At 38.8% G+C, this 20,000-nt stretch overlaps 1 protein-coding gene across 12 annotated transcripts in view; it reads left to right on the plus strand.

The window, feature by feature from the left end:
- The window catches only part of LOC115212289 (glutamate receptor-interacting protein 2), a 661,282-nt gene that overhangs the window by 533,835 nt on the left and 107,447 nt on the right, over positions 1–20,000 (plus strand). For all 12 annotated transcript variants that reach the window (XM_036504756.1, XM_036504731.1, XM_036504740.1 and 9 more), the window contains 4 exons: positions 28–173; positions 8,220–8,382; positions 15,413–15,558; positions 17,488–17,635. In XM_036504756.1, the coding sequence (XP_036360649.1) occupies positions 28–173; positions 8,220–8,382; positions 15,413–15,558; positions 17,488–17,635 (603 nt within the window). The remainder of the gene's footprint in view (positions 1–27; positions 174–8,219; positions 8,383–15,412; positions 15,559–17,487; positions 17,636–20,000) is intronic.

Genomic DNA, 20,000 nt, shown 5'->3' on the forward strand with positions numbered 1-20,000 from the left:
AGAGCTATTTTATTTCCCTCTCCATAGATGCGATGCTCTTGAAGTTGGCGATTTCATACTGTCTGTGAATGGCATTCGTACATCAGCCTTGAAACATGAAGAAATAGTGAATCTGCTGAAGAATGCTGGAGAGCAAGTCATACTAGAGGTGGAATATGAAGTTCCTGAATCAGGTGAGGACCGATTCCAGAACAAACTTGTACATGTACCATTTTGATTTTTCTGTTTTTAACTGGAGTCAAAATAAATAAAAAGAAAAATAAAAGAAGGAAAAAATAAACCTTTAAGATACAAATTAACTGATGTTGTTGCTTAGATTGTGGAACAAACAAATCCAATAACCCAGTTTTCAGTTATGTAATGATTCTAGTTATAAGTATTTTCATTGTTCTTACCTATTTACCATTAAAACAAGTTCTAGAGTTTCACGTGGGTGAGAATGGCCATGAGTGATATGGCATTGCTATAAGCAGGAAATGCTGAAAAAAACTTCCATTTCTGTTTGCTTTAACTGGATAATTTTTCAGTATACAGTACTTCAAGTTGGCTTTATATAAAGATTCTTTATAAGCAAAATTGTATTTCTCTTTGCCATGCATAACATTTTTTTTTATTTCATTAAAATTTTTTATATGTTAATATATGATGTAAATCACATATACTGATTGTAAAGTGCAGCATCATCATCGTCATTGTTTAATGCCCGCTCTCCATGCTAGCATGGGTTGGACGATTTGACTGAAGACTGATGAACCAGATGGCTGCACCAGACTCCAGTCTGAACTGGCAGAGTTTCTACAGCTGGATGCCCTTCATAACACCAACCACTCCGAGAGTGTAGTGGGTGCTTTTACATGCCTCCGGCACGAGGGCCAGTCAGGCAGTACTGGCAACGACCACGCTCAAATGGTGTTTTTATGTGCCACCTGCACAGGAGCCAGTCCAGCGGCACTGGCAATGACCTCGCTCGAATGTTTTTCACATACCACCGGCACAAGCGCCAGTAAGGTGACACTGGTAATGATCACGCTCGAATGGTGCTTTTTACATGCCACCGGCACGGAGGCCAATTATCTGTTCTGGCAACGATCATGCTTGGATGGTGCTCTTAGTGCTCCACTAGCACGGATGCCAGTCATCGAATTTGATTTCTGAATTGGATTGACTATCTTCAGTCCACTGCAGCTCAAAAGCCTCAGCATGTTCTCTCCATGAACTATAGCCTGAACTTGAACTTGAGATCATACTGGTTTGATGAACCTACTTTGCCACACTGGCTTGACATGGCTTGGCAGAGGAGTGCACTTCTTATACTCTTACACAGCAGTAGTTAAATCAATTACACTGACCCCAGTACCTAACTGGTCCTTATTTCATTGACCTTGAAAGGATGAAAGGCGAAGTCAACCTCATTGGTATTTGAACTCAGGGTGTAAGGAAGGATAAAACACCGCTGTTTTTCGTCCAGTATGCTAACAATTCTGACATTTAGTGTTATTTTACATGCATGCATGCATACATACATCATACATACATACATACATGCGTGCACATAGACACACACATACATATGTACACACACAAGTCTTAGTTTGACATTAGATTTGTGCATGAAATTGGGTAGACAAAACTATCGCAGATCATTGGATGGACTATATCTGTAGTTCAAAGGACTCTCTGTGTCACACTTTGTGTTGTACTGATTCTATCGGAGGATTATGTTAAGGGTACCTGTGTTTACGGAATACTCTGCCACTTACATGCTAATATAATGAGAGGGTAGCTTAGTTGATCAACTAATTGAAATATTCATTGTCAAAGTTGACAGAGAATCCATTTTTATATATACATATGAGTGTGTGTACATATGTATATATATGTGGAGGCGCAATGGCCCAGTGGTTAGGGCAGCGGACTCGCGGTCATAGGATCGCGGTTTCGATTCCCAAACTGGGCGTTGTGAGTGTTTATTGAGCGAAAACACCTAAAAGTTCCACAAAGCTCCGGCAGGTGATGGTGGTGATCCCTGCTGTACTCTTTCACCACAACTTTCTCTCACTCTTACTTCCTGTTTCTGTTGTACCTGTATTTCAAAGGGCCAGCCTTGTCACTCTCTGTGTCACGCTGAATATCCCCGAGAACTATGTTAAGGGTACACGTGTCTGTGGAGTGCTCAGCCGCATACATGTTAATTTCACGAGCAGGCTGTTCCGTTGATTCGGATCAACCGGAACCCTCATCGTCGTAACCGACGGAGTGCTTCCATGTATGTATAATATATATATATATATATATATATATATATATACACACACACATATATAAATATATATATATATATATACACATATATAAATAAACAAAGGTAGATACATATACACACCCACATGTGTCATATATCGTCTTCAGCCAAAAGTGTGTCACTTCAGGATGTGCTATTAATACAATTTTGCACTTATTTTTTTATATAGTATTTATTTCACATTATCTGCACTAAATATAAATGTTGTATAGTATCCTTTAAAAATGTGGCATTTATTTTATAAAAGAATATTTAAGTTAACCTTAAATATATATTGTAATGTTAAACACGCCCTGTTTCAGTACCATGCTACTCTATGAGTTGGCAAAGGAATTTCTGTCTAGTTACTCAACCTGCCAGAAATAGCAGCTGAGTGACATCTCTATACCATTATCACCCTTCACACCATTGTCTTTCAAATCACCACCATGTACCATTATCTTAAAATGGGAAGGACACATTAGATGATGTTACTTCAGGATATACACACTGACAGGATGGTCATGAGTAGAATGTCTTTAATTATAGGTCCACTCAATCAATGCTGACTTCAGAAGGACAATTTCTGTAATAGCTCTACTGTTACAGGTATATATATATGCCTGACTGTGAAGGCACATGGCTCAGTGGTTAAAGCCTCGGACTCACAATCGCAAGGTGGTGAGTTCAATTCCTGGACCGGGCTCCATGTTGTGTTCTTGAGCAAGCCACTTTATTTCACGTTGCTCCAGTTAACTCAGCTGTAGAAATGAGTGCGACATCACTGGTGCCAAGCTGTATCGGCCCTTTTGTCTCCCCCTTGGATAACATCATTGGTGTGGAGAGGGTAGGATGGTATGCATGGGCGACTGCTGGCTTTCCATAAACAACCTTGCTCGCACTTGTACCTAGGAGGGTAACTTTCTAGGTGCAATCCCATGGTCATTCATGACTGAAGGGGGTCTCCCATATATGCCTGACTTCTAGACAGGTATGCATACGTGTAACGTTTAGCCCATTTTACTGTAAGCCAAAGGGCTGATAGTGTGTCACAGAAAGCTTAATCCTTTAGCATTTTAACCTTCCATATCTGGCCCAAATATTCAGTCTGTTTTATATTCAAACCAGCTAGATCTGCTCTCTCTCTCACATAATCTACAATGTCATTCTAAAATTAAACAATTTTATCATCAAAATTGATATGATGAATATCAATTTTGATATTCATCATATCAATACCTTGTAGGTGAATTTGGTAGACTGTATGTGCACGTGTATCTATATGCATATCTGTTAGTGTTTGTTTCCCATCAGTTGGCAACCAGGGCTGGTTTGTTTGCATCCCTGTAACCTAGCAGTTCAGTAAAAAGCAAATAATTATCAGAAAATACAAATAAGTATCAGATATGATAATGCATGATTAATTCAAAACAACATGAATAAAGAAGCATTATATTTTACAAAGGAATCTGAATGCCAAAGGATTAATCATCATATAGTGTATCTAGCAAATCAAGAAGACACAAACAATGACACACACACACACACACACTCACACCTTCTTACATACAAGAGACTTCCTTCAGTTTCTCTCTATAAAATCCACTTACAAGGTTTTGCTCAGCCTTGTGCCATAGTTAAAGGCACTCGCCCAAGGTTCCACACAGTGCAACTGAACCCAAAACCATGCGTTTGGAAAGCAAATATTAACCATAGATTTATGCCCTTCTTGCATCTATTCCATGTTTCCATTTATGCCATGCATGCACCTATTGTGTGTATGTATATACTCACACACATATACAGAATGATGGTACTCTCGTGCCTAAACAGATTATAGTTATCTCATGTTAGTGGAGATAATCAAAATATACACATTGTCCTTCATCTCTCTTGGGGGTTCATAAAATAATTACCAAAAATGATTAACAATAATATATATTGGAAGGATAACATCCTAAAGGTTGTCATCATCAGTAAGATTATGATGATGATGATGCTAATAATAATAGTAATTCCAATGATAGTGATGATAAAATATCAATAAATTCAAATTTTTCATAGAAATTTGTTGCATGCATTTATTAAAATATGTAATCAAAATGTCTACTCCCAAAGTTCAACAAGTAGTTAGTTGTAATTGAATTAGCTCTCCTTGTAGATTATCTTGAGTACAGTTTTGTAGTTGACAAGAAGCATTGATTGATTGATATAAATAAGGGAAATCATGAAATGTTTGAGATACGTTGTTGTTTCCAATATTATTTTTAACTCTTTGACCTTTTCTTTACACTCTTTACTCTTTTACTTGCTTCAGTCATTGAACTGTGGCCATACTGGAGCACCATCTGAAAAGTTTATCTGATTAACTAACCTTAGTAGTTATTTTATTTTCTGATACTTATTCTAAGAATTGCTTTTTACTGAACTGCTAGATTACAGGAATGTAAACAAACCAACACTGGTTGTCAACTGATGGGAAACAAACACTAACAGATATGCATATAGATACACATACAGTCTACCAAATTCACCCACAAGGCATTGATCAACCCAGGTTATAGTAGCAGACATTTACTCATTGTGCTGTACATTGGGATTGAGCCTGAAACCACACAGCTGCAAAGCTAACTTCTTGAAAACACAGCCATATCTGTGCTATGTGTGTGTGTGTGTGTGTGTGCACAAGTGTGAACACAGAATTAATATCTACTCTGTTTCATGTTTCAATTGGTTTTATTTCTGATCATTATCTGATATGGTAATCATGCACATGTGTTGTGTTTGTGTAGAGGGAGAGAAAGTACCGGAATAAATCCAACCTTGGAACCCCTATTTATAAAGCAAGAATAATAGTGCCCTTATCCTGTGGCACATATACCTAGTGTACTAAGTGTAAATCTTAGTCTTTTAATGTTGTTAGTGATAGGGGAGAGAGCTGCTGTTATCATCATTTGATATCTGTTTTCTTATCCTTTCAAGATACTGACCACATTAGTTATGATAACTGTTTTGGGACCAATTAATAATAATAATAATAATAATACTCGTTATAAAGGGACTAAAGATTTTGTTATTGAGTGTTTGTTCTGGGGCTTTTTAACTTCAGATCAGCTTTGACTGAATATTAAAAGCAGTTAAAAGAACTCCAAGTATGACCTTTCCATCGTTTTGTATTTGTGGGACCATATTGTCTGCTGTGTCCTTATTTCAAGACAGCAGGGTCTAACTGGGGAGAACTTTGTTATTTTTGTCATGTTCAGTGACTGAGTAAAGGCTCCCTCATTGACGTTTTAGTCATAATCCCATTGAACATTGCTATAAATATTGATATTTAATTCAAATAACAATATATTGATCCTTAATCTAAACATATTTGAATTTAAAGATCATTCTATAAATATTGATCTTGAATTCAAATAACAGTATATTGATCCTTAAGCTGCACAACATTCCCTAAAAACTTATCAAGTAGTATTAATTGTGGCCTATTTCAGTGATTGCAAGTTTATTTCCCCAACTCTTTTCGTCAGTTTTATCTAGGACTAGCAGTATCGCCCGGCGTTGCTCAGGTTTGTAAGGGAAATAACTATAAAGCATTTTTAGAGAGTTATAGCCAAAAAATAGCCAAAAAATGGAAAAAAAATTATGGTAAATTTTTTTTGAGAGTTAAAAAAAGGTCGAGTTGCGTCCCCTAGACAGTCTGTGGTTTGTGTTTCTGATTCTCGACCCCATGTCGAATTTATCGATTTTTTTCAGAACTGGGGGAACTTTTAAAAATTTTCGCTGCGTTAGTTTTGAATTATGACATTGGGCTATGTGTGTGTCAAGTTTCATCAGAATCGGTTGAAAGCCGTGGTCAGGGTGAGGGTACAACCAAACAGACACACAGAAACACACACAGACAAACTGCCGTTTATATAGAGAGAGATTTCATTATCCAAGATTATCCAAATGTCTTTTAGGATGGTAATGTGTGGTTTGAGGAAGATTGAACAGCTTTTTATAACAGGTTAGGGGTAGCGGTAACATAGAAACACTCACTTCAGTTTACTTCTGTGTGGTAAGTAGCTTGCTTACCAACCACATTGTTCTGGGTTCAGTCCCACTGCGTGGCACCTTGGGCAAGTGTCTTCTACTACAGCTTTTGGTCGACCAAAGCCTTGTGAGTGGATTTGGTAGATGGAAACTGAAAGAAGCCCATCGATATATATATATATATATATGTGTATGTATATGTTTGTGTGTCTGTGTTTGTCCCTCCAACATCGCTTGACAACCGATGCTGGTGTGTTTATGTAACTTAGCGGTTCAGCAAAAGAGACCGATAGAATAAATACCGGGCTTACAAAGAATAAGTCCTGGGGTCGTTTTGATTGTCTAAAGGTGGTGCTCCAGCATGGCCACAGTCAAATGACTGAAACAAGTAAAAGAGTATAAATACAATCATCATCATTATCATCATTTTGAAGTCCACTTTTCCATGTTTGCATGGGTCAAGTAAAATTTGGCTGGTTGCCCTTCTTGTAATCAATCCTCACCTGTTTCCAAGCAAGATAATAATCCTGTAGTCTATCAAACAACAAAAATCCTGGACATTGTTATGCAGTGAATTGGAAGCGAATAACGCTGTTTGTTTTGATAGTGACTTGTTTCCAATCACCAAATAAACATTAAGATGAGGAAAAATATGAACTCATTCACGCAAATACAAATATGCACACAGACGTATGCACATATATACACACACATATACAATAGGTTCCTTCAGTTTCTGTCTACCATTTTCACATGCAAGTATTGGTCAACCTGTGAATGTACTGTAGAATGCTCAAAATCTCTCGTGGAAATGTCATCCAACCAAAGTACAAATATATGGGAAATTACCACCTGTATGATCTCTTGTGAAAGGTAGAAGAGTCCAGTTTGCTGGACATTGTTGTAGAGCTGAAAACAAGGTAATTTCTACTCTTCTCCTTTGGAAGCCATCTGCTCGCGATACCAGAGGGCACACACTCTCCTACCCTGATGTAATCTCCAAGGATACAGGCATCCAGCAACAGAACCTCTGTAATGCTATAATGGACTGTCAAGTCTGGTGTAACATAGTAAATTCCATTGTCTCAACCACAGTTGAACAATGATGAATGATGATGTAGAAATCCAGCTGACAGCATTCCTGAAATGGCACCAGTGTAAAGGGTAAAGATCTCCTTCGGTCATGAATGACCATGGGATTGCACCTAGAAAGTTCCCTTCCAAGGCACAAGGCCGGACAAGGTTGTTTATGGAAGACCAGCAGTTGCCCATGCATACCAGCCTCACCCCGCCATACCACTGATGCTATCCAAGGGAAAGGCAAAGGCAGATATAGCTTGGCACCCTGATGTTGCAGCTCATTTCTACAGCTGAGTAGACTGGAGTAATGAGAAATAAAGTGTCATGCTCAAGAACACAACACACAGCTTGGTCCAGGAATCAAACTACCTCATGATTGTAAGCCCCGACATTCTAACCAGTGAGCCAAGCACCTTCACGTAATTGCACCAAACCTCTAATAACATGGTTCCCAAGCAGACTTCTTAACCATACAGCCATGCCTACATATGAATCTTATATGAAGCAACACATTTGTCTTTTTTATATATAATATGCAATATTAAGGTGGCGAGCTGGCAGAATCGTTAGCACGCCGGGCGAAATGTGTAGCCGTATTTCATCTGCTGCTACGTTCTGAGTTCAAATTCCGCCGAGGTCGACTTTGCCTTTCATCCTTTCGGGGTCGATAAATTAAGTATCAGTTAGGCACTGGGGTCGATGTAATCAACTTAATCCGATTGTCTGTCCTTGTTTGTCCCCTCTATGTTTAGCCCCTTGTGGGTAATAAAGAAACATGTATAATATGCAATATTAATGGTGTCAAAATATTATTTTCCAGCTCTCCAGAGTGCCTTCTCCATCCAGTGCAAGAGACATGAAATTGTTCTAGAGAAAGAAGGCAATAGCTTTGGTTTCACTCTGAGAGGTGGCTTGTCTTTGGAACGAATGAAATCTCATGCTTTAACCGTAACTTCTGTTCGAGCCGGAGGTCCAGCTGATCGGTAAGTCTGAAGAATCTTTAATGTTGTAGGAGAAGAAAAATGTCATGAAATAGATTACTTAAGTTCTTAAATCACAAAACTAAAAAATTACTGGTCTGGTGATTAATTTATGAAGTAATTTCTGGGTCTGATTGACCTAAATCAAAGAGTTCATTTTATCAATAATATATTACATAACCAAGGTGGCAAGCTGGCAGAAACGTTAGCATGCTGGGCGAAATGCTTAGCGGTATTTCATCTGCCTTTACATTCTGAGTTCAAATTCCACCAAGGTTCACTTTGCCTTTCATCCTTTCAGGGTTGATAAATTAAATACCAGTTAAGTACCTCCTAGTGTGATTGAAACAGTGGACATTTACTTTGAACTTTTACAATATTGACAATCAAATACACCAGATGTGGTGGTTATGTAATAATTTATACATTTAACTGGTAACACTCTAAATATGTACTCCTGTCTATACTTAGAAACCATTTTATTATATCCTAAGTCTAATCCTCAAGGATAGCTACAATGTAGATTACAGAGATAATGGGGCATGTTAAATTCATCAAGGTAGAAGTAGTAGTGCTTGTAACCTTTCAGGTTCATCAAAATAAATCACATTGGTGTTGCTGAAGACCAATGTGAACATGATCCTCTCAATGTCTGCTGTGACAATATGGGTAAAAGAGGGTATCTAGTGTGAAGGCTTGCAAGAGAGTCGGCAGAAGCTACAGCAGCAGCATTTTATATTCACTTCCCTATACTACCTATTTCTTTACTACCCACAAGGGGCTAAACACATAAGGGACAAACAAGGACAGACAAACATCGACCCCAGTGCATAACTGGTACTTAATTTATCGACCCCGAAAGGATGACAGGCAAAATCAACCTTGGCGGAATTTGAACTCAGAACATAACGGCAGACAAAATACTGCAAAGCACTTCACCCGGCATGCTAACATTTCTGCCAGCTATACTACTGTGGATTAAACAGTTTTTGTGAGACAGTGTTTTTTGGCCTTCCTATCACCAAATCTTCTAACCCCCTTACACAACACCCAGGGTTGCTGTGTGCCTATTCTAAAACCTCTTCTGTGACACAGTAACATACATGAACGAAAACAAGCTCCACTTAAAATTATCCAAAGTCCATGTAGTAGTTTTAAGCTGGTTATCTTGTTAGACCTACCACCCAGTAGCCTGTTGATGGACAGTTATTCTTTAAAATACCAGGCTGCAAAATGATATTATAATCATCATCATCGTTTAACATCCGTTTTCCATGCTAGTATGGGTTGGACGGTTCGACCGGGGTCTGGGAAGCCAGGAGGGTGCACCACGCCCAGTCTGATCTGGCAATGTTTCTACGGCTGGATGCCCTTCCTAACACCAACCACTCTGTGAGTGTAGTGGGTGGTTTTTACGTGCCACCGGCACAGGTGCCAGGGTAGGCTATTATATAAAATCCATTCTGTCTATCTGTGTGTGTGTCTTCTAGGATCTCGGGCATCCTCCATCCAATTGCGCTCAAATTAGATATGTAGATACTGACGGTATCAGGGCATGTATACGTCTTGTAAAAATTTCAAAAATTGATTCCAGGTGAGAATGAGATCGATAAAGTGAATAAAATCATTTTCCTTTGGAATAGAAAAAAGTCTATCTTTATTTCTTTTGCTGGTGTCTCAAATTTAGGTTAAATCAGTGTTTCTCAAAGAGGAGGCCTATGGGACAGTCAGACAAGTTGTTTTGAGAAAATTTGGTTTAAATGTTTGACAACTCAGCACCGTCCATTGGACGTGGGGGGGGGGGGAGTTTTGCTCGTAAACATATATGGATACTATGCTACCTTGTATTTTTAGTAATCAGTGTGTACAAAAATGTTATGTTGCGCAACATAGCAACATTATTTTCTTGTGATGAAAGTATGTGCACACTGGATATATATAATAACTATAATTATCAATTATTACATTACTTTTGGTAGCTCACAATTTGTGTGTGTATATGCATTAATTCCTTTTGGGAGTTGATGACAAAATGTGTGTGTGAGTGCATGCACATGTGCAGAGCTTAGTGAGAACATTGTATGAATATATATGGAGATTTACATAGTAAATAAATGATACTATGATAGTATATCATTTATTCTATTATTCTCTCTCTCTTCTTGTACATTTATATATATATATGTGTATGTTTGGGTATATCTAGCTATCTCTCTATCTCTCTAGATATATATCTGTGTGTGTGTATGTATATATATATATTATATATGTATACATATATATATATATACACACACACACATATCTATACATATATGTATATATATATATATACACACACATATCTATCTATACATATATATATATATAGATATTTAAGATCTATCTCCCTTACAGGGCTGATCGAATTGGCCGCCGATTCTTCGCGGGGTTCTCTTCCCCTTCTCTCCCCCTCTTTTTACATTGTCTGGACTCCTCTCTTCCTACTTCTCTCCATGGCTATGCATACTTAAGCTAGTAACCTGCCTCATTCTTGATTCCGAATTCCTTTTGCCAAGTCTGTCCGTAAACGATGTGATCCCAAGATAAGAAATCTTTGAACTTTAATTCACCCCGTATCTCTATTTATTATTATTTATTATGTATCATTATTCTGAGCCCCCTAGTCGCCACTCTGTTTACTATTTCAGCCTCGCCTCGTTTTTGCATATTCTGTATAATTCATTAGTTATCGTTATAGATATTTAAGATCTATCTCCCTTACAGGGCTGATCGAATTGGCCGCCGATTCTTCGCGGCGCACCAGCCCGCCATACCCACCCCCACCACCACCAATACCGGATATCTCTATTTTGCTCCAACTATACCGGATGTCGTTTCTCCCACCACCATTATAGGTGTCTACTCTTTGAACCCCCCTCTTCAATACGCTATTTCACCATGCATTACCCCTCTCTCGATATCTTACGTTCTACTTGCCTAGAACCTGTCCTCTGAACCACCCCTCCCACTGGTGCTCCCCTATATTTCTGCACCCCCCACCACCACCATTATAGGTGTCTACTCTTTGAACCCCCCTCTTCAATACGCTATTTCACCATGCATTACCCCTCTTTCGATATCCTACGTTCTACTTGCCTAGAACCTGTCCTCTGAACCACCCCTCCCACTGGTGCTCCCCTATATTTCTGCACCCCCCCCACCACCATATAGGTGTCTACTCTTTGAACCCCCCTCTTCAATACGCTATTTCACCATGCATTACCCCTCTCTCGATATCCTACGTTCTACTTGCCTAGAACCTGTCCTCAGAACCACCCCTCCCACTGGTGCTCCCCTATATTTCTGCACCCCCCCCACCACCATTATAGGTGTCTACTCTTTGAACCCCCCTCTTCAATACGCTATTTCACCATGCATTACCCCTCTCTCGATTTCCTACGTTCTACTTGCCTAGAACCTGTCCTCTGAACCACCCCTCCCACTGGTGCTCCCCTATATTTCTGCACCCCCCCCCATAAAAAGCACCATCCGAACGTGGCCGATGCCAGACCCCTCTGGCACCTGTGCAGGTGGCACGTAAAAAACACCCACTACACTCGCGGAGTGGTTGGCGTTAGGAAGGGCATCCAGCTGTAGAAACACTGCCAGACTAGACTGGAGCCTGGGGCAGTCCCGAGCTCCCCAGACCCCGGTCGAAACCGTCCAACCCGTGCTAGCGCGGAAAACGGACGTTAAACGATGATGATGATACACACACATATCTATATATGCACGTAAATATAAGCATTGCCATACACATAAAGATACTCAATAAACATAGTTGTGTGTAAAGAAGCATATCATCTTAACTATACAATATTTATGATGCTAAAATTCTATGTAGCGTGTCATATTAAATGTCCATAGTGAGACATTTAATATCACACATTAATAAATGCTGATAGGATCAATATTTCTACATAATCATTTCGGCATTTGCAAACACACATATAAACATACAAACCAAACAACCGACTTACCAACCAACTAGCCAACCAAGAAATATAGCAATTGTAAAATATTTAAGCATTTCAGTGAAATGGTTGACATCTCAATGTCTTTCTACAATTTTCGCTTGAAACATGATGTTTCTGCTCTGTGGAATTTTATTGAAAATCTGCAAAAAGAAAATGGTATCGAATACTGTTGTGAAGAAAATTACATAAGCAGATCCGAAAACCCAGTTTTCATTAGTATAGTAGTCATCATTATCATCATCATCATCATTATTGTTTAATGTCCGCTTTCCTTGCTAGCATGGGTTGGACGATTTTGACTAAGGACTGGTGAACCAGATGGCTGCACCAGGCTCCAATCTTGACCTGGCAGAGTTTCTACAGCTGGATGCCCTTCCTAGCGCCAACCACTCTGAGAGTGTAGTGGGTGCTTTTTACGTGCCACCAGCACAGGGGCCAGTCAGGCAGTACTGGCAATGACCTCGCTCGAATCATTTTACACATGCCACCGGCACAAGTGCCAGTAAGGTGATGCTGGTAACAATCACGCTCGAACTGTGCCCTTTTATGTGCCACCGGCACAGAAGCCAGTTAGCCGCTCTGGCAACGATCATGCTCAGATGGCCCTCTTGGCACCCTACTGGCACAAATGCCTGTAAGGCGACACTGGTAACGTTCACACTTGATTGGTGCCTTTTATGTGCCACTGGCACGGAATCTGGTTAGCCGCTCAGTCAACAATCACACTCGTATGGTGCTCTTTGACCCCGCTAGCACAGATGCCAGTCATCGAATTTGATACTAATAATAAATAACAGCTTCTGAGCTAGGCATAAGGCTGATAATTTTGGGAGGAGTTAGTCAATGCCATCAACCCTGTTATGCAATTGGCACTTTGCTTTATTGACCCCAGAGTGATGAAAGGCAAAACTGACCATTGCAGCATTTGAACTTAACCTTTTAGTGTATAAACTGGCAATATTCAGCCCAAATATTCTAGCCATTTTATGTTCAAACTGGCCAGATCTGGCTTCTTACACCTACCTTACAATTACTTTGTAAGGAGCATAGGGCTGGTTTCCTAGTTTCTCTGGTGTATATCATATTCCCCCTCCCCACCTTCCACAGATGGTATGCCAGTCCATCATAGATTTACTCACTTTTACCAGCTGCATGGACTGTAGCAGGATGAATTGAAGTGTTTTGCTCAAGAACACAATGCATTGCCTGCTCCAGGAATCAAAACCTCAACCTTATGATCATGAGTCCAACACCATGACCACTAAGCCATGCATCTCTACCCTCACAAAATAAACAATCGCACCAATGAAATCTTGAAGCTTCAAGATAATGCGTGATTAATTCAGAACAATGTAAATAAATAATAAATATTATATTTGATAGAGTAATGTGAATGATAAAGGGTTAAAGAAATGGAAATAGTTTCTAATTTCGGCACATGGTGAACATTTTTGAGATGTGGGGTTAGGCAATACCATCATCCCCTGTTTTTGACTGGTATTTTAATTTATTGATCTGGGAGGGATGAAAGGCAATGTTGACTATGATGGCATTTGAACTCAGCTCATCAAGAGCTGGAAGAAATAGCACAAAGCAATTTTCCTAATGCTCTAACAGCTCGGCCAAATTCTGCACCTTATTTATGTACTAGTAAAAAAATAATGGTTTCTAATTTTAGTAGAGAGCCTGCAGTTTCTTGAGGGGAGAGGAAGTCAAATACATTGATTCCCCCCACCCCCCCAGTACTTGACTGGTACTTATTTTATTGACCTCTAAAAAGAAGAAAGGCAAAGTTGACCTTGAGCTCAGATCATAAAGACAGACAAAAGGCCACTAAGCATTTTGGCTGGTATACTGATGACTCTGCCAGCTTGCCGTCTAGTAATATATAATGTATCAAAAATGTAATTTGACTGATGTGTTAGAATAGAATCAAATCTGTGGTACTGAGCAGAATATTTGCTGTAGCCCTTTTTTTTTATACCAAGTCAAAACATGTACATGATAAAAACTTCCAATCAGTTAAGATCAGAAGCCATGAGAGGGCATTTATGATCATCATCATCATCATCATTGTTTAACGTCCGCTTTCCATGCTGGCATGGGTTGGACGATTTTAACTGAGGGCTGGCGAACCACACAGCCACACCAGGCTCCAATCTTGATCTGGCAGAGTTTCTACAACTGGATACCCTTCCTAACGCCAACCACTCCGAGAGTGTAGTGGGTGCGTTTTACGTGCCACCGGCACGGGGCCAGTCAGGCAGCACTGGCAATGACCTCGCTCAAATCTTTTTACACATGCCACCGGCACAGGTGCCAGTAAGGCGACTTTGGTAATGATCACACTCGAATGGTGCCCTTTTATATGCCACTGGCATGGAGCCAGTTGGCTGCTCTGGCAGCGATCACGCTCGGATGGTGCTCTTGGCACCCTACTAGCACAGGCACAAGTGCCAGTAAGGTGACACTGGTAATGATCACAGTCAAATGGTGTCCTTTTATGTGCCAGTGGCATGGAAACCGGTTAGCCACTCTGTCAACGATCACCCTCGTATGGTGCTCTTTGCACTCCGCTAGCACGGATGCCAGTCATCGAATTTGATTTTGACTTCACTTGTCTCAACAGGTCTTCGCAAGCAGAGTTTAGTGAACAAAGAAGAAAATCAAAGACCATTATTATTATTATTATTATTATTTTCATCATCATCATCATCATCATCATGTCACCAAGAACTAAGTCTTTAGATTGATTTACCTGAGTTATAGTCCTGAGAGTAACTTTTGTTAAGTTCCCTCAATATACTTTTTTTATATTTCAACTAGGCCTTGCAACATAAAGACAAAGCCTGTTTGTCAAAATGGCAGAATTTGGAGATGATAATGCAACTAATTGGTCATTCGTCTCATTCCCCCACCCCCTCGAAACATTGAAACATTTTATGATATTTTTATATTGATTTACTTTTTTTTGTTTTTTTACTGTTTTTATTAACTGATTTTTGTTTATATAGGGATGGCCATTTAAAGGCAGGTGATAGAGTGATTGCAATCAATGGATTCAATGTAGCTCACCTGAGTCTTTCAGAAACAATGGCCATGATGCAGAAGTGTGAATCACGATCAGCGTTCCTTGTCGAGTATGATGTTTCAGTGATGGGTAAGTATGGATCACTTTCTGAATATTGGAATATATACGATAGAGTGTAAGAGGAAGAGATGGAGAACATATTAGGGATAAGATTTATCGGAGAGATGAAAAAAATTTCTGATTACCTATCTCAAAGGATCCTTCTAATCACTGCACTTAAAGAATTCTGCCCTTTAAATTAACATCAACTACATATATACACCCCCACCTCACACACACACATACAAAAACAAGCAAAGCAGCTATATTAATCAAAATGTACAGTATTATACACTGTCTACCTCTGATGAGTGCAGAGTTTTATAATTGGACTTTAACCTAAAACTCCATTGAACCCCTAGTGCAAAACTGATTGGTAAGATCAGTTATAATGGATATAAAATACTGTATGCTTTGATTAATATATATATACACATTTATTTAGAGAAAGAACATAGTCATAATGTGGTACTCATTTATTCCAGTTGTTACATATATATTTTAGTATATGGAAACACTTGACATGATACTATAGATGGAGACAACCTCTGTGCACAAGCAACAGTGGGAGTTTAATGCAATTAACATTTGAGTGGAAATCTGAGTGGTTTAATTGTTGTTTATCAAGCATATCCTATCATACTTACATATATATTTATATGTGTGTATGTGTGTGTCTATCTGTCTGTGGATAAAATGATTAATAAACCAGGTATGCAAAAAAAAAAAAAAGCAAGAGACATTTCGTTTTAAATTAGTTACATATTATTCAAATAGCATCTGTGGTTTGGAAACAAACTTCCTAACCTATTTCTTTACTACCCACGAGGGGCTAAACACAGAGAGGACAAACAAGGACAGACAAACGGATTAAGTCGATTATATTGACCCCAGTACGTAACTGGTACTTATTTAATCGACCCCCAAAAGGATGAAAGGCAAAGTCTACCTCGGCGAAATTTGAACTCAGAACGTAGCGGCAGACGAAATACCGCCAAGCATTTCGGCTGGCGTGCTAACGACTCTGCCAGCTTGCCACCTTTTATTTGCTCCTACAATCTGGCGCATGTACCGTTTCCAATGTGATAGATTGTAGGAGCAGGTGTGGCTGTGTGGTTAAGAAGTTTGCTTCTAAACCACATGATTTTAGGTTCAGTCCCATTACTTATGGAATTATGACAGTAATTTACAATTACTATGAGATGTCAAGACAAGAACTCACCCCCACCCACACACATATAGTTTGATAGGTATATGTACACATGATGAGCTTCTATTTACCAAATACTATATATGCTTTAGACAGCCAAGAGCTGTCATAGAAAGCATTTGCCCAAGGTGCCACACAGTGGGACTGAACTGATACCATATAGTTGAGAAAAAACTTCTCAACCCACATAACCATACTCTTTTACTTGTTTCAGTCATTTGACTGTGGCCATGCTGGAGCACCGCCTTTAGTCGAGCAAATCGACCCCAGGACTTATTCTTTGTAAGCCTAGGACTTATTCTATCAGTCTCTTTTGCCAAACCGCTAAGTTATGGGGACGTAAACACACAGGCATCGGTTGTCAAGTGATGTTGGGAGGGGGACAGACACACAAACACACACACATATATATATACATATAAATGATAGGCTTCTTTCAGTTTCTGTCTACCAAATCCACTCAAGGCTTTGGTCGGCCTGAGGCTATAGTAGAAGAAACTTGCCCAAGGTGCCACGCAGTGGGACTGAACCCGGAACCATGTGGTTGGTAAGCAAGCTACTTACCACACAGCCACCCCTACTCCTAATATATCTTAATATAAGTACCCCAATCTAGATATATTATTCATTGTGATTCAGTAAGTTTTCTGCTGTTTGTTAAATTATATTTTTAGAATGTATTACATTGAACACTCCCATTATGCATTTACAATTTGTCTATACTGTAGTGAACTGTATATTGCTTATAGATGCTGTCCAGAATGCCACTGGTCCATTATTGGTTGAAATTGAGAAAGTTCCAGGTGTGTCCATTGGTATTGGGCTTAGTCATGTTACACATAATAGCAAACGGTCAATTAGCATCGAAACTGTTGCACCCATGGGAATTGCAGACAGGTAAGGATTACCTACCATAATATATAATTATGATATGCATACGTGTGTGGCTGTGGTGAGTGTGACAGTGTCATTTGTCATTTATTTAATGTCCTCTGTTTCATGCTTGAATGGGTCAGATGGAATTTGTTGAAGTAGATTTTCTATGGCCAGATGCTCTTCCTGTTACCAACCTTCACCGGTTTCCAAGTAAAGTAATAATATTTTCTCATGGCCAGACACAGAAGACTAGAGATGAACAACTTTGCTTGTATAATGATGATGCTCATTTACAACCATCATGTGATACCGTAAATCCTCGAGTCCACCCTTGTCCACCCATAGTCCACCCTTGAGTATAATATGCAAGTTATTAGCTGCAATTTCTAGCAAGTTGAGAGAACACATAGAAACTCCTTCATTATATTCAAGTTTATATCAGTATAAAGCCAAGGCATAAAGTGAGAGAGTGTTGATCTATGAGTAGGTAAAATGGGAAAGACAAACTATAGAAGAATAATAAAGTGGAATTAAATTATACCAAATTTTTGTATAATGTGTATATATGAATATTTTATTGATTAATCTGGTGAATAATCCGACCATATCTTGTTTCTTTACTTATTTTTAAACATCATGTAAATACATAATGTTCAGAACAGTCAAAATAAAACAAAAATTTATATATATAAATTAAATTTTCAGCCGTTTAATCAATACAGCATCTAAACATTAACTGGGAAGTTTATGTCCGAGTTGATGGTAGACTTCAAAAACCAATGAGAGGACGGTGCTTTATAACCCATTAATTGCACTGCATTGTCTTCATGGCCAAGACGCGTGACTCTTTAGTCGTCCAGTTCATCCAACTAAAAATAGGCACCACGAGATTGGGAAAACTGTATAATTATCGAACAGTCCCACTTCCATCTTTGAGTACACACATGCATGTGTGAATGCATGCGTGTATAAATTGTGTTTGTGTGCATATATATATATATATGATTGTGTGTGTGTCTGTGTGTATATATATAATATAATAAAATATATGTATGTGGAGGTGCAATGGCCCAGTGGTTAGGGCAGCATGAGACTGAACCTGGAACCATGTGGTTGGTAAGCAAGCTACTTACCACACAGCCACTCTTGCACCTGAAAAATATAACATAATATAATATATATCCTTCCTTTTTCTTTTACTTTTAAGACAGCATGATGTGTTTTGAGGGAATTTGGTTGATATTTCTTACAATCATATAGAACAGGAATGAGCAACCCTTTTCTTGAGAAGTGGGCCACATGAGACATGGATCACTTTTCATTATGTATGTGTTGCACAGAAAGTCTTGTAGGTTGCAAGTTGCTCATGACTGAGGCTCCTATTGTTTTCTGTCTGAGTAAAGTTAGGTCAGACACAAAATTATTACTTCCAAGTATATCTACTATAAATAATAAAATGATAGTAAAATATAGTGTGAATTTAAGAGAGTTGGAGCTGATGTCAGAGCCCTGGCTTAAGATACAAATCAGTTGAAATAGCAATTGTCTACTTTGATAAGATGATTATTTGCATGGAGAAAACTATTTATACGTTAATTTCTAGTGTAAACCTAATGTTCCTGCTTTGTGTGCTATCAAATTTTAGGAGTGTATTTCTATGGCCACCTACTACACATGCACACACACACATATACACACACACGCGTGCACTGCTGGTAGATGATTATTAGTGAAATCTCTATATATATAAAGCTGAAATTGTCTGTGTGTGACAGGTTTGGTAGCCTTCAACTAACACTATCTCCTCCGAGACCCTGCGGCGCAAGTTGACCAAAATTGAGAGTATGATAGGAGAAGGCTTGCTCTTCCTTCCGTACAAGAAAAAATTGAAATCGGACCATGTTAAGACCAATTATTATTTACATCAAAAAGATGCTTTTTTTCTATGAAAATCCCTATTTTTAATGATTTTTTTACTGCTGTGTCGCCATTTTTCAGTGTATTTCAACCAGAAAAATGTTCACTTAAAGAGAATAACAAGCTACATAATGCAAAATTTTTACTTTTCAAAAATTCCAATTTTAAAGGGTCGAAACAAACCCGAGCAACGCTGGGGGATACTGCTAGTTTGTTAAAAAGCCATGTATAGTACAGCTGAAATTGCCACATCTAGCCCCAAAATTAATACAATAATAACCAATTGTGAGAAGAAAAATGAAAATCAACTAAAAACAAAAAACAAGGGCAAAACGAATAGAGAATTTTCACATTTAATTTGTGATTTTCTGAAAAATAGCTGTGCTGACATTTTAGCGGACACTGCATAAAATTACTGCCTTCAACGGATCTGAAGGTTAGTTTTCTCTCAAAGGCTGCCTCTTTCAAA

The sequence above is a fragment of the Octopus sinensis genome, linkage group LG1 (genome assembly GCF_006345805.1).
Source record: "Octopus sinensis linkage group LG1, ASM634580v1, whole genome shotgun sequence".
Lineage (NCBI taxonomy): Eukaryota > Metazoa > Mollusca > Cephalopoda > Octopoda > Octopodidae > Octopus > Octopus sinensis.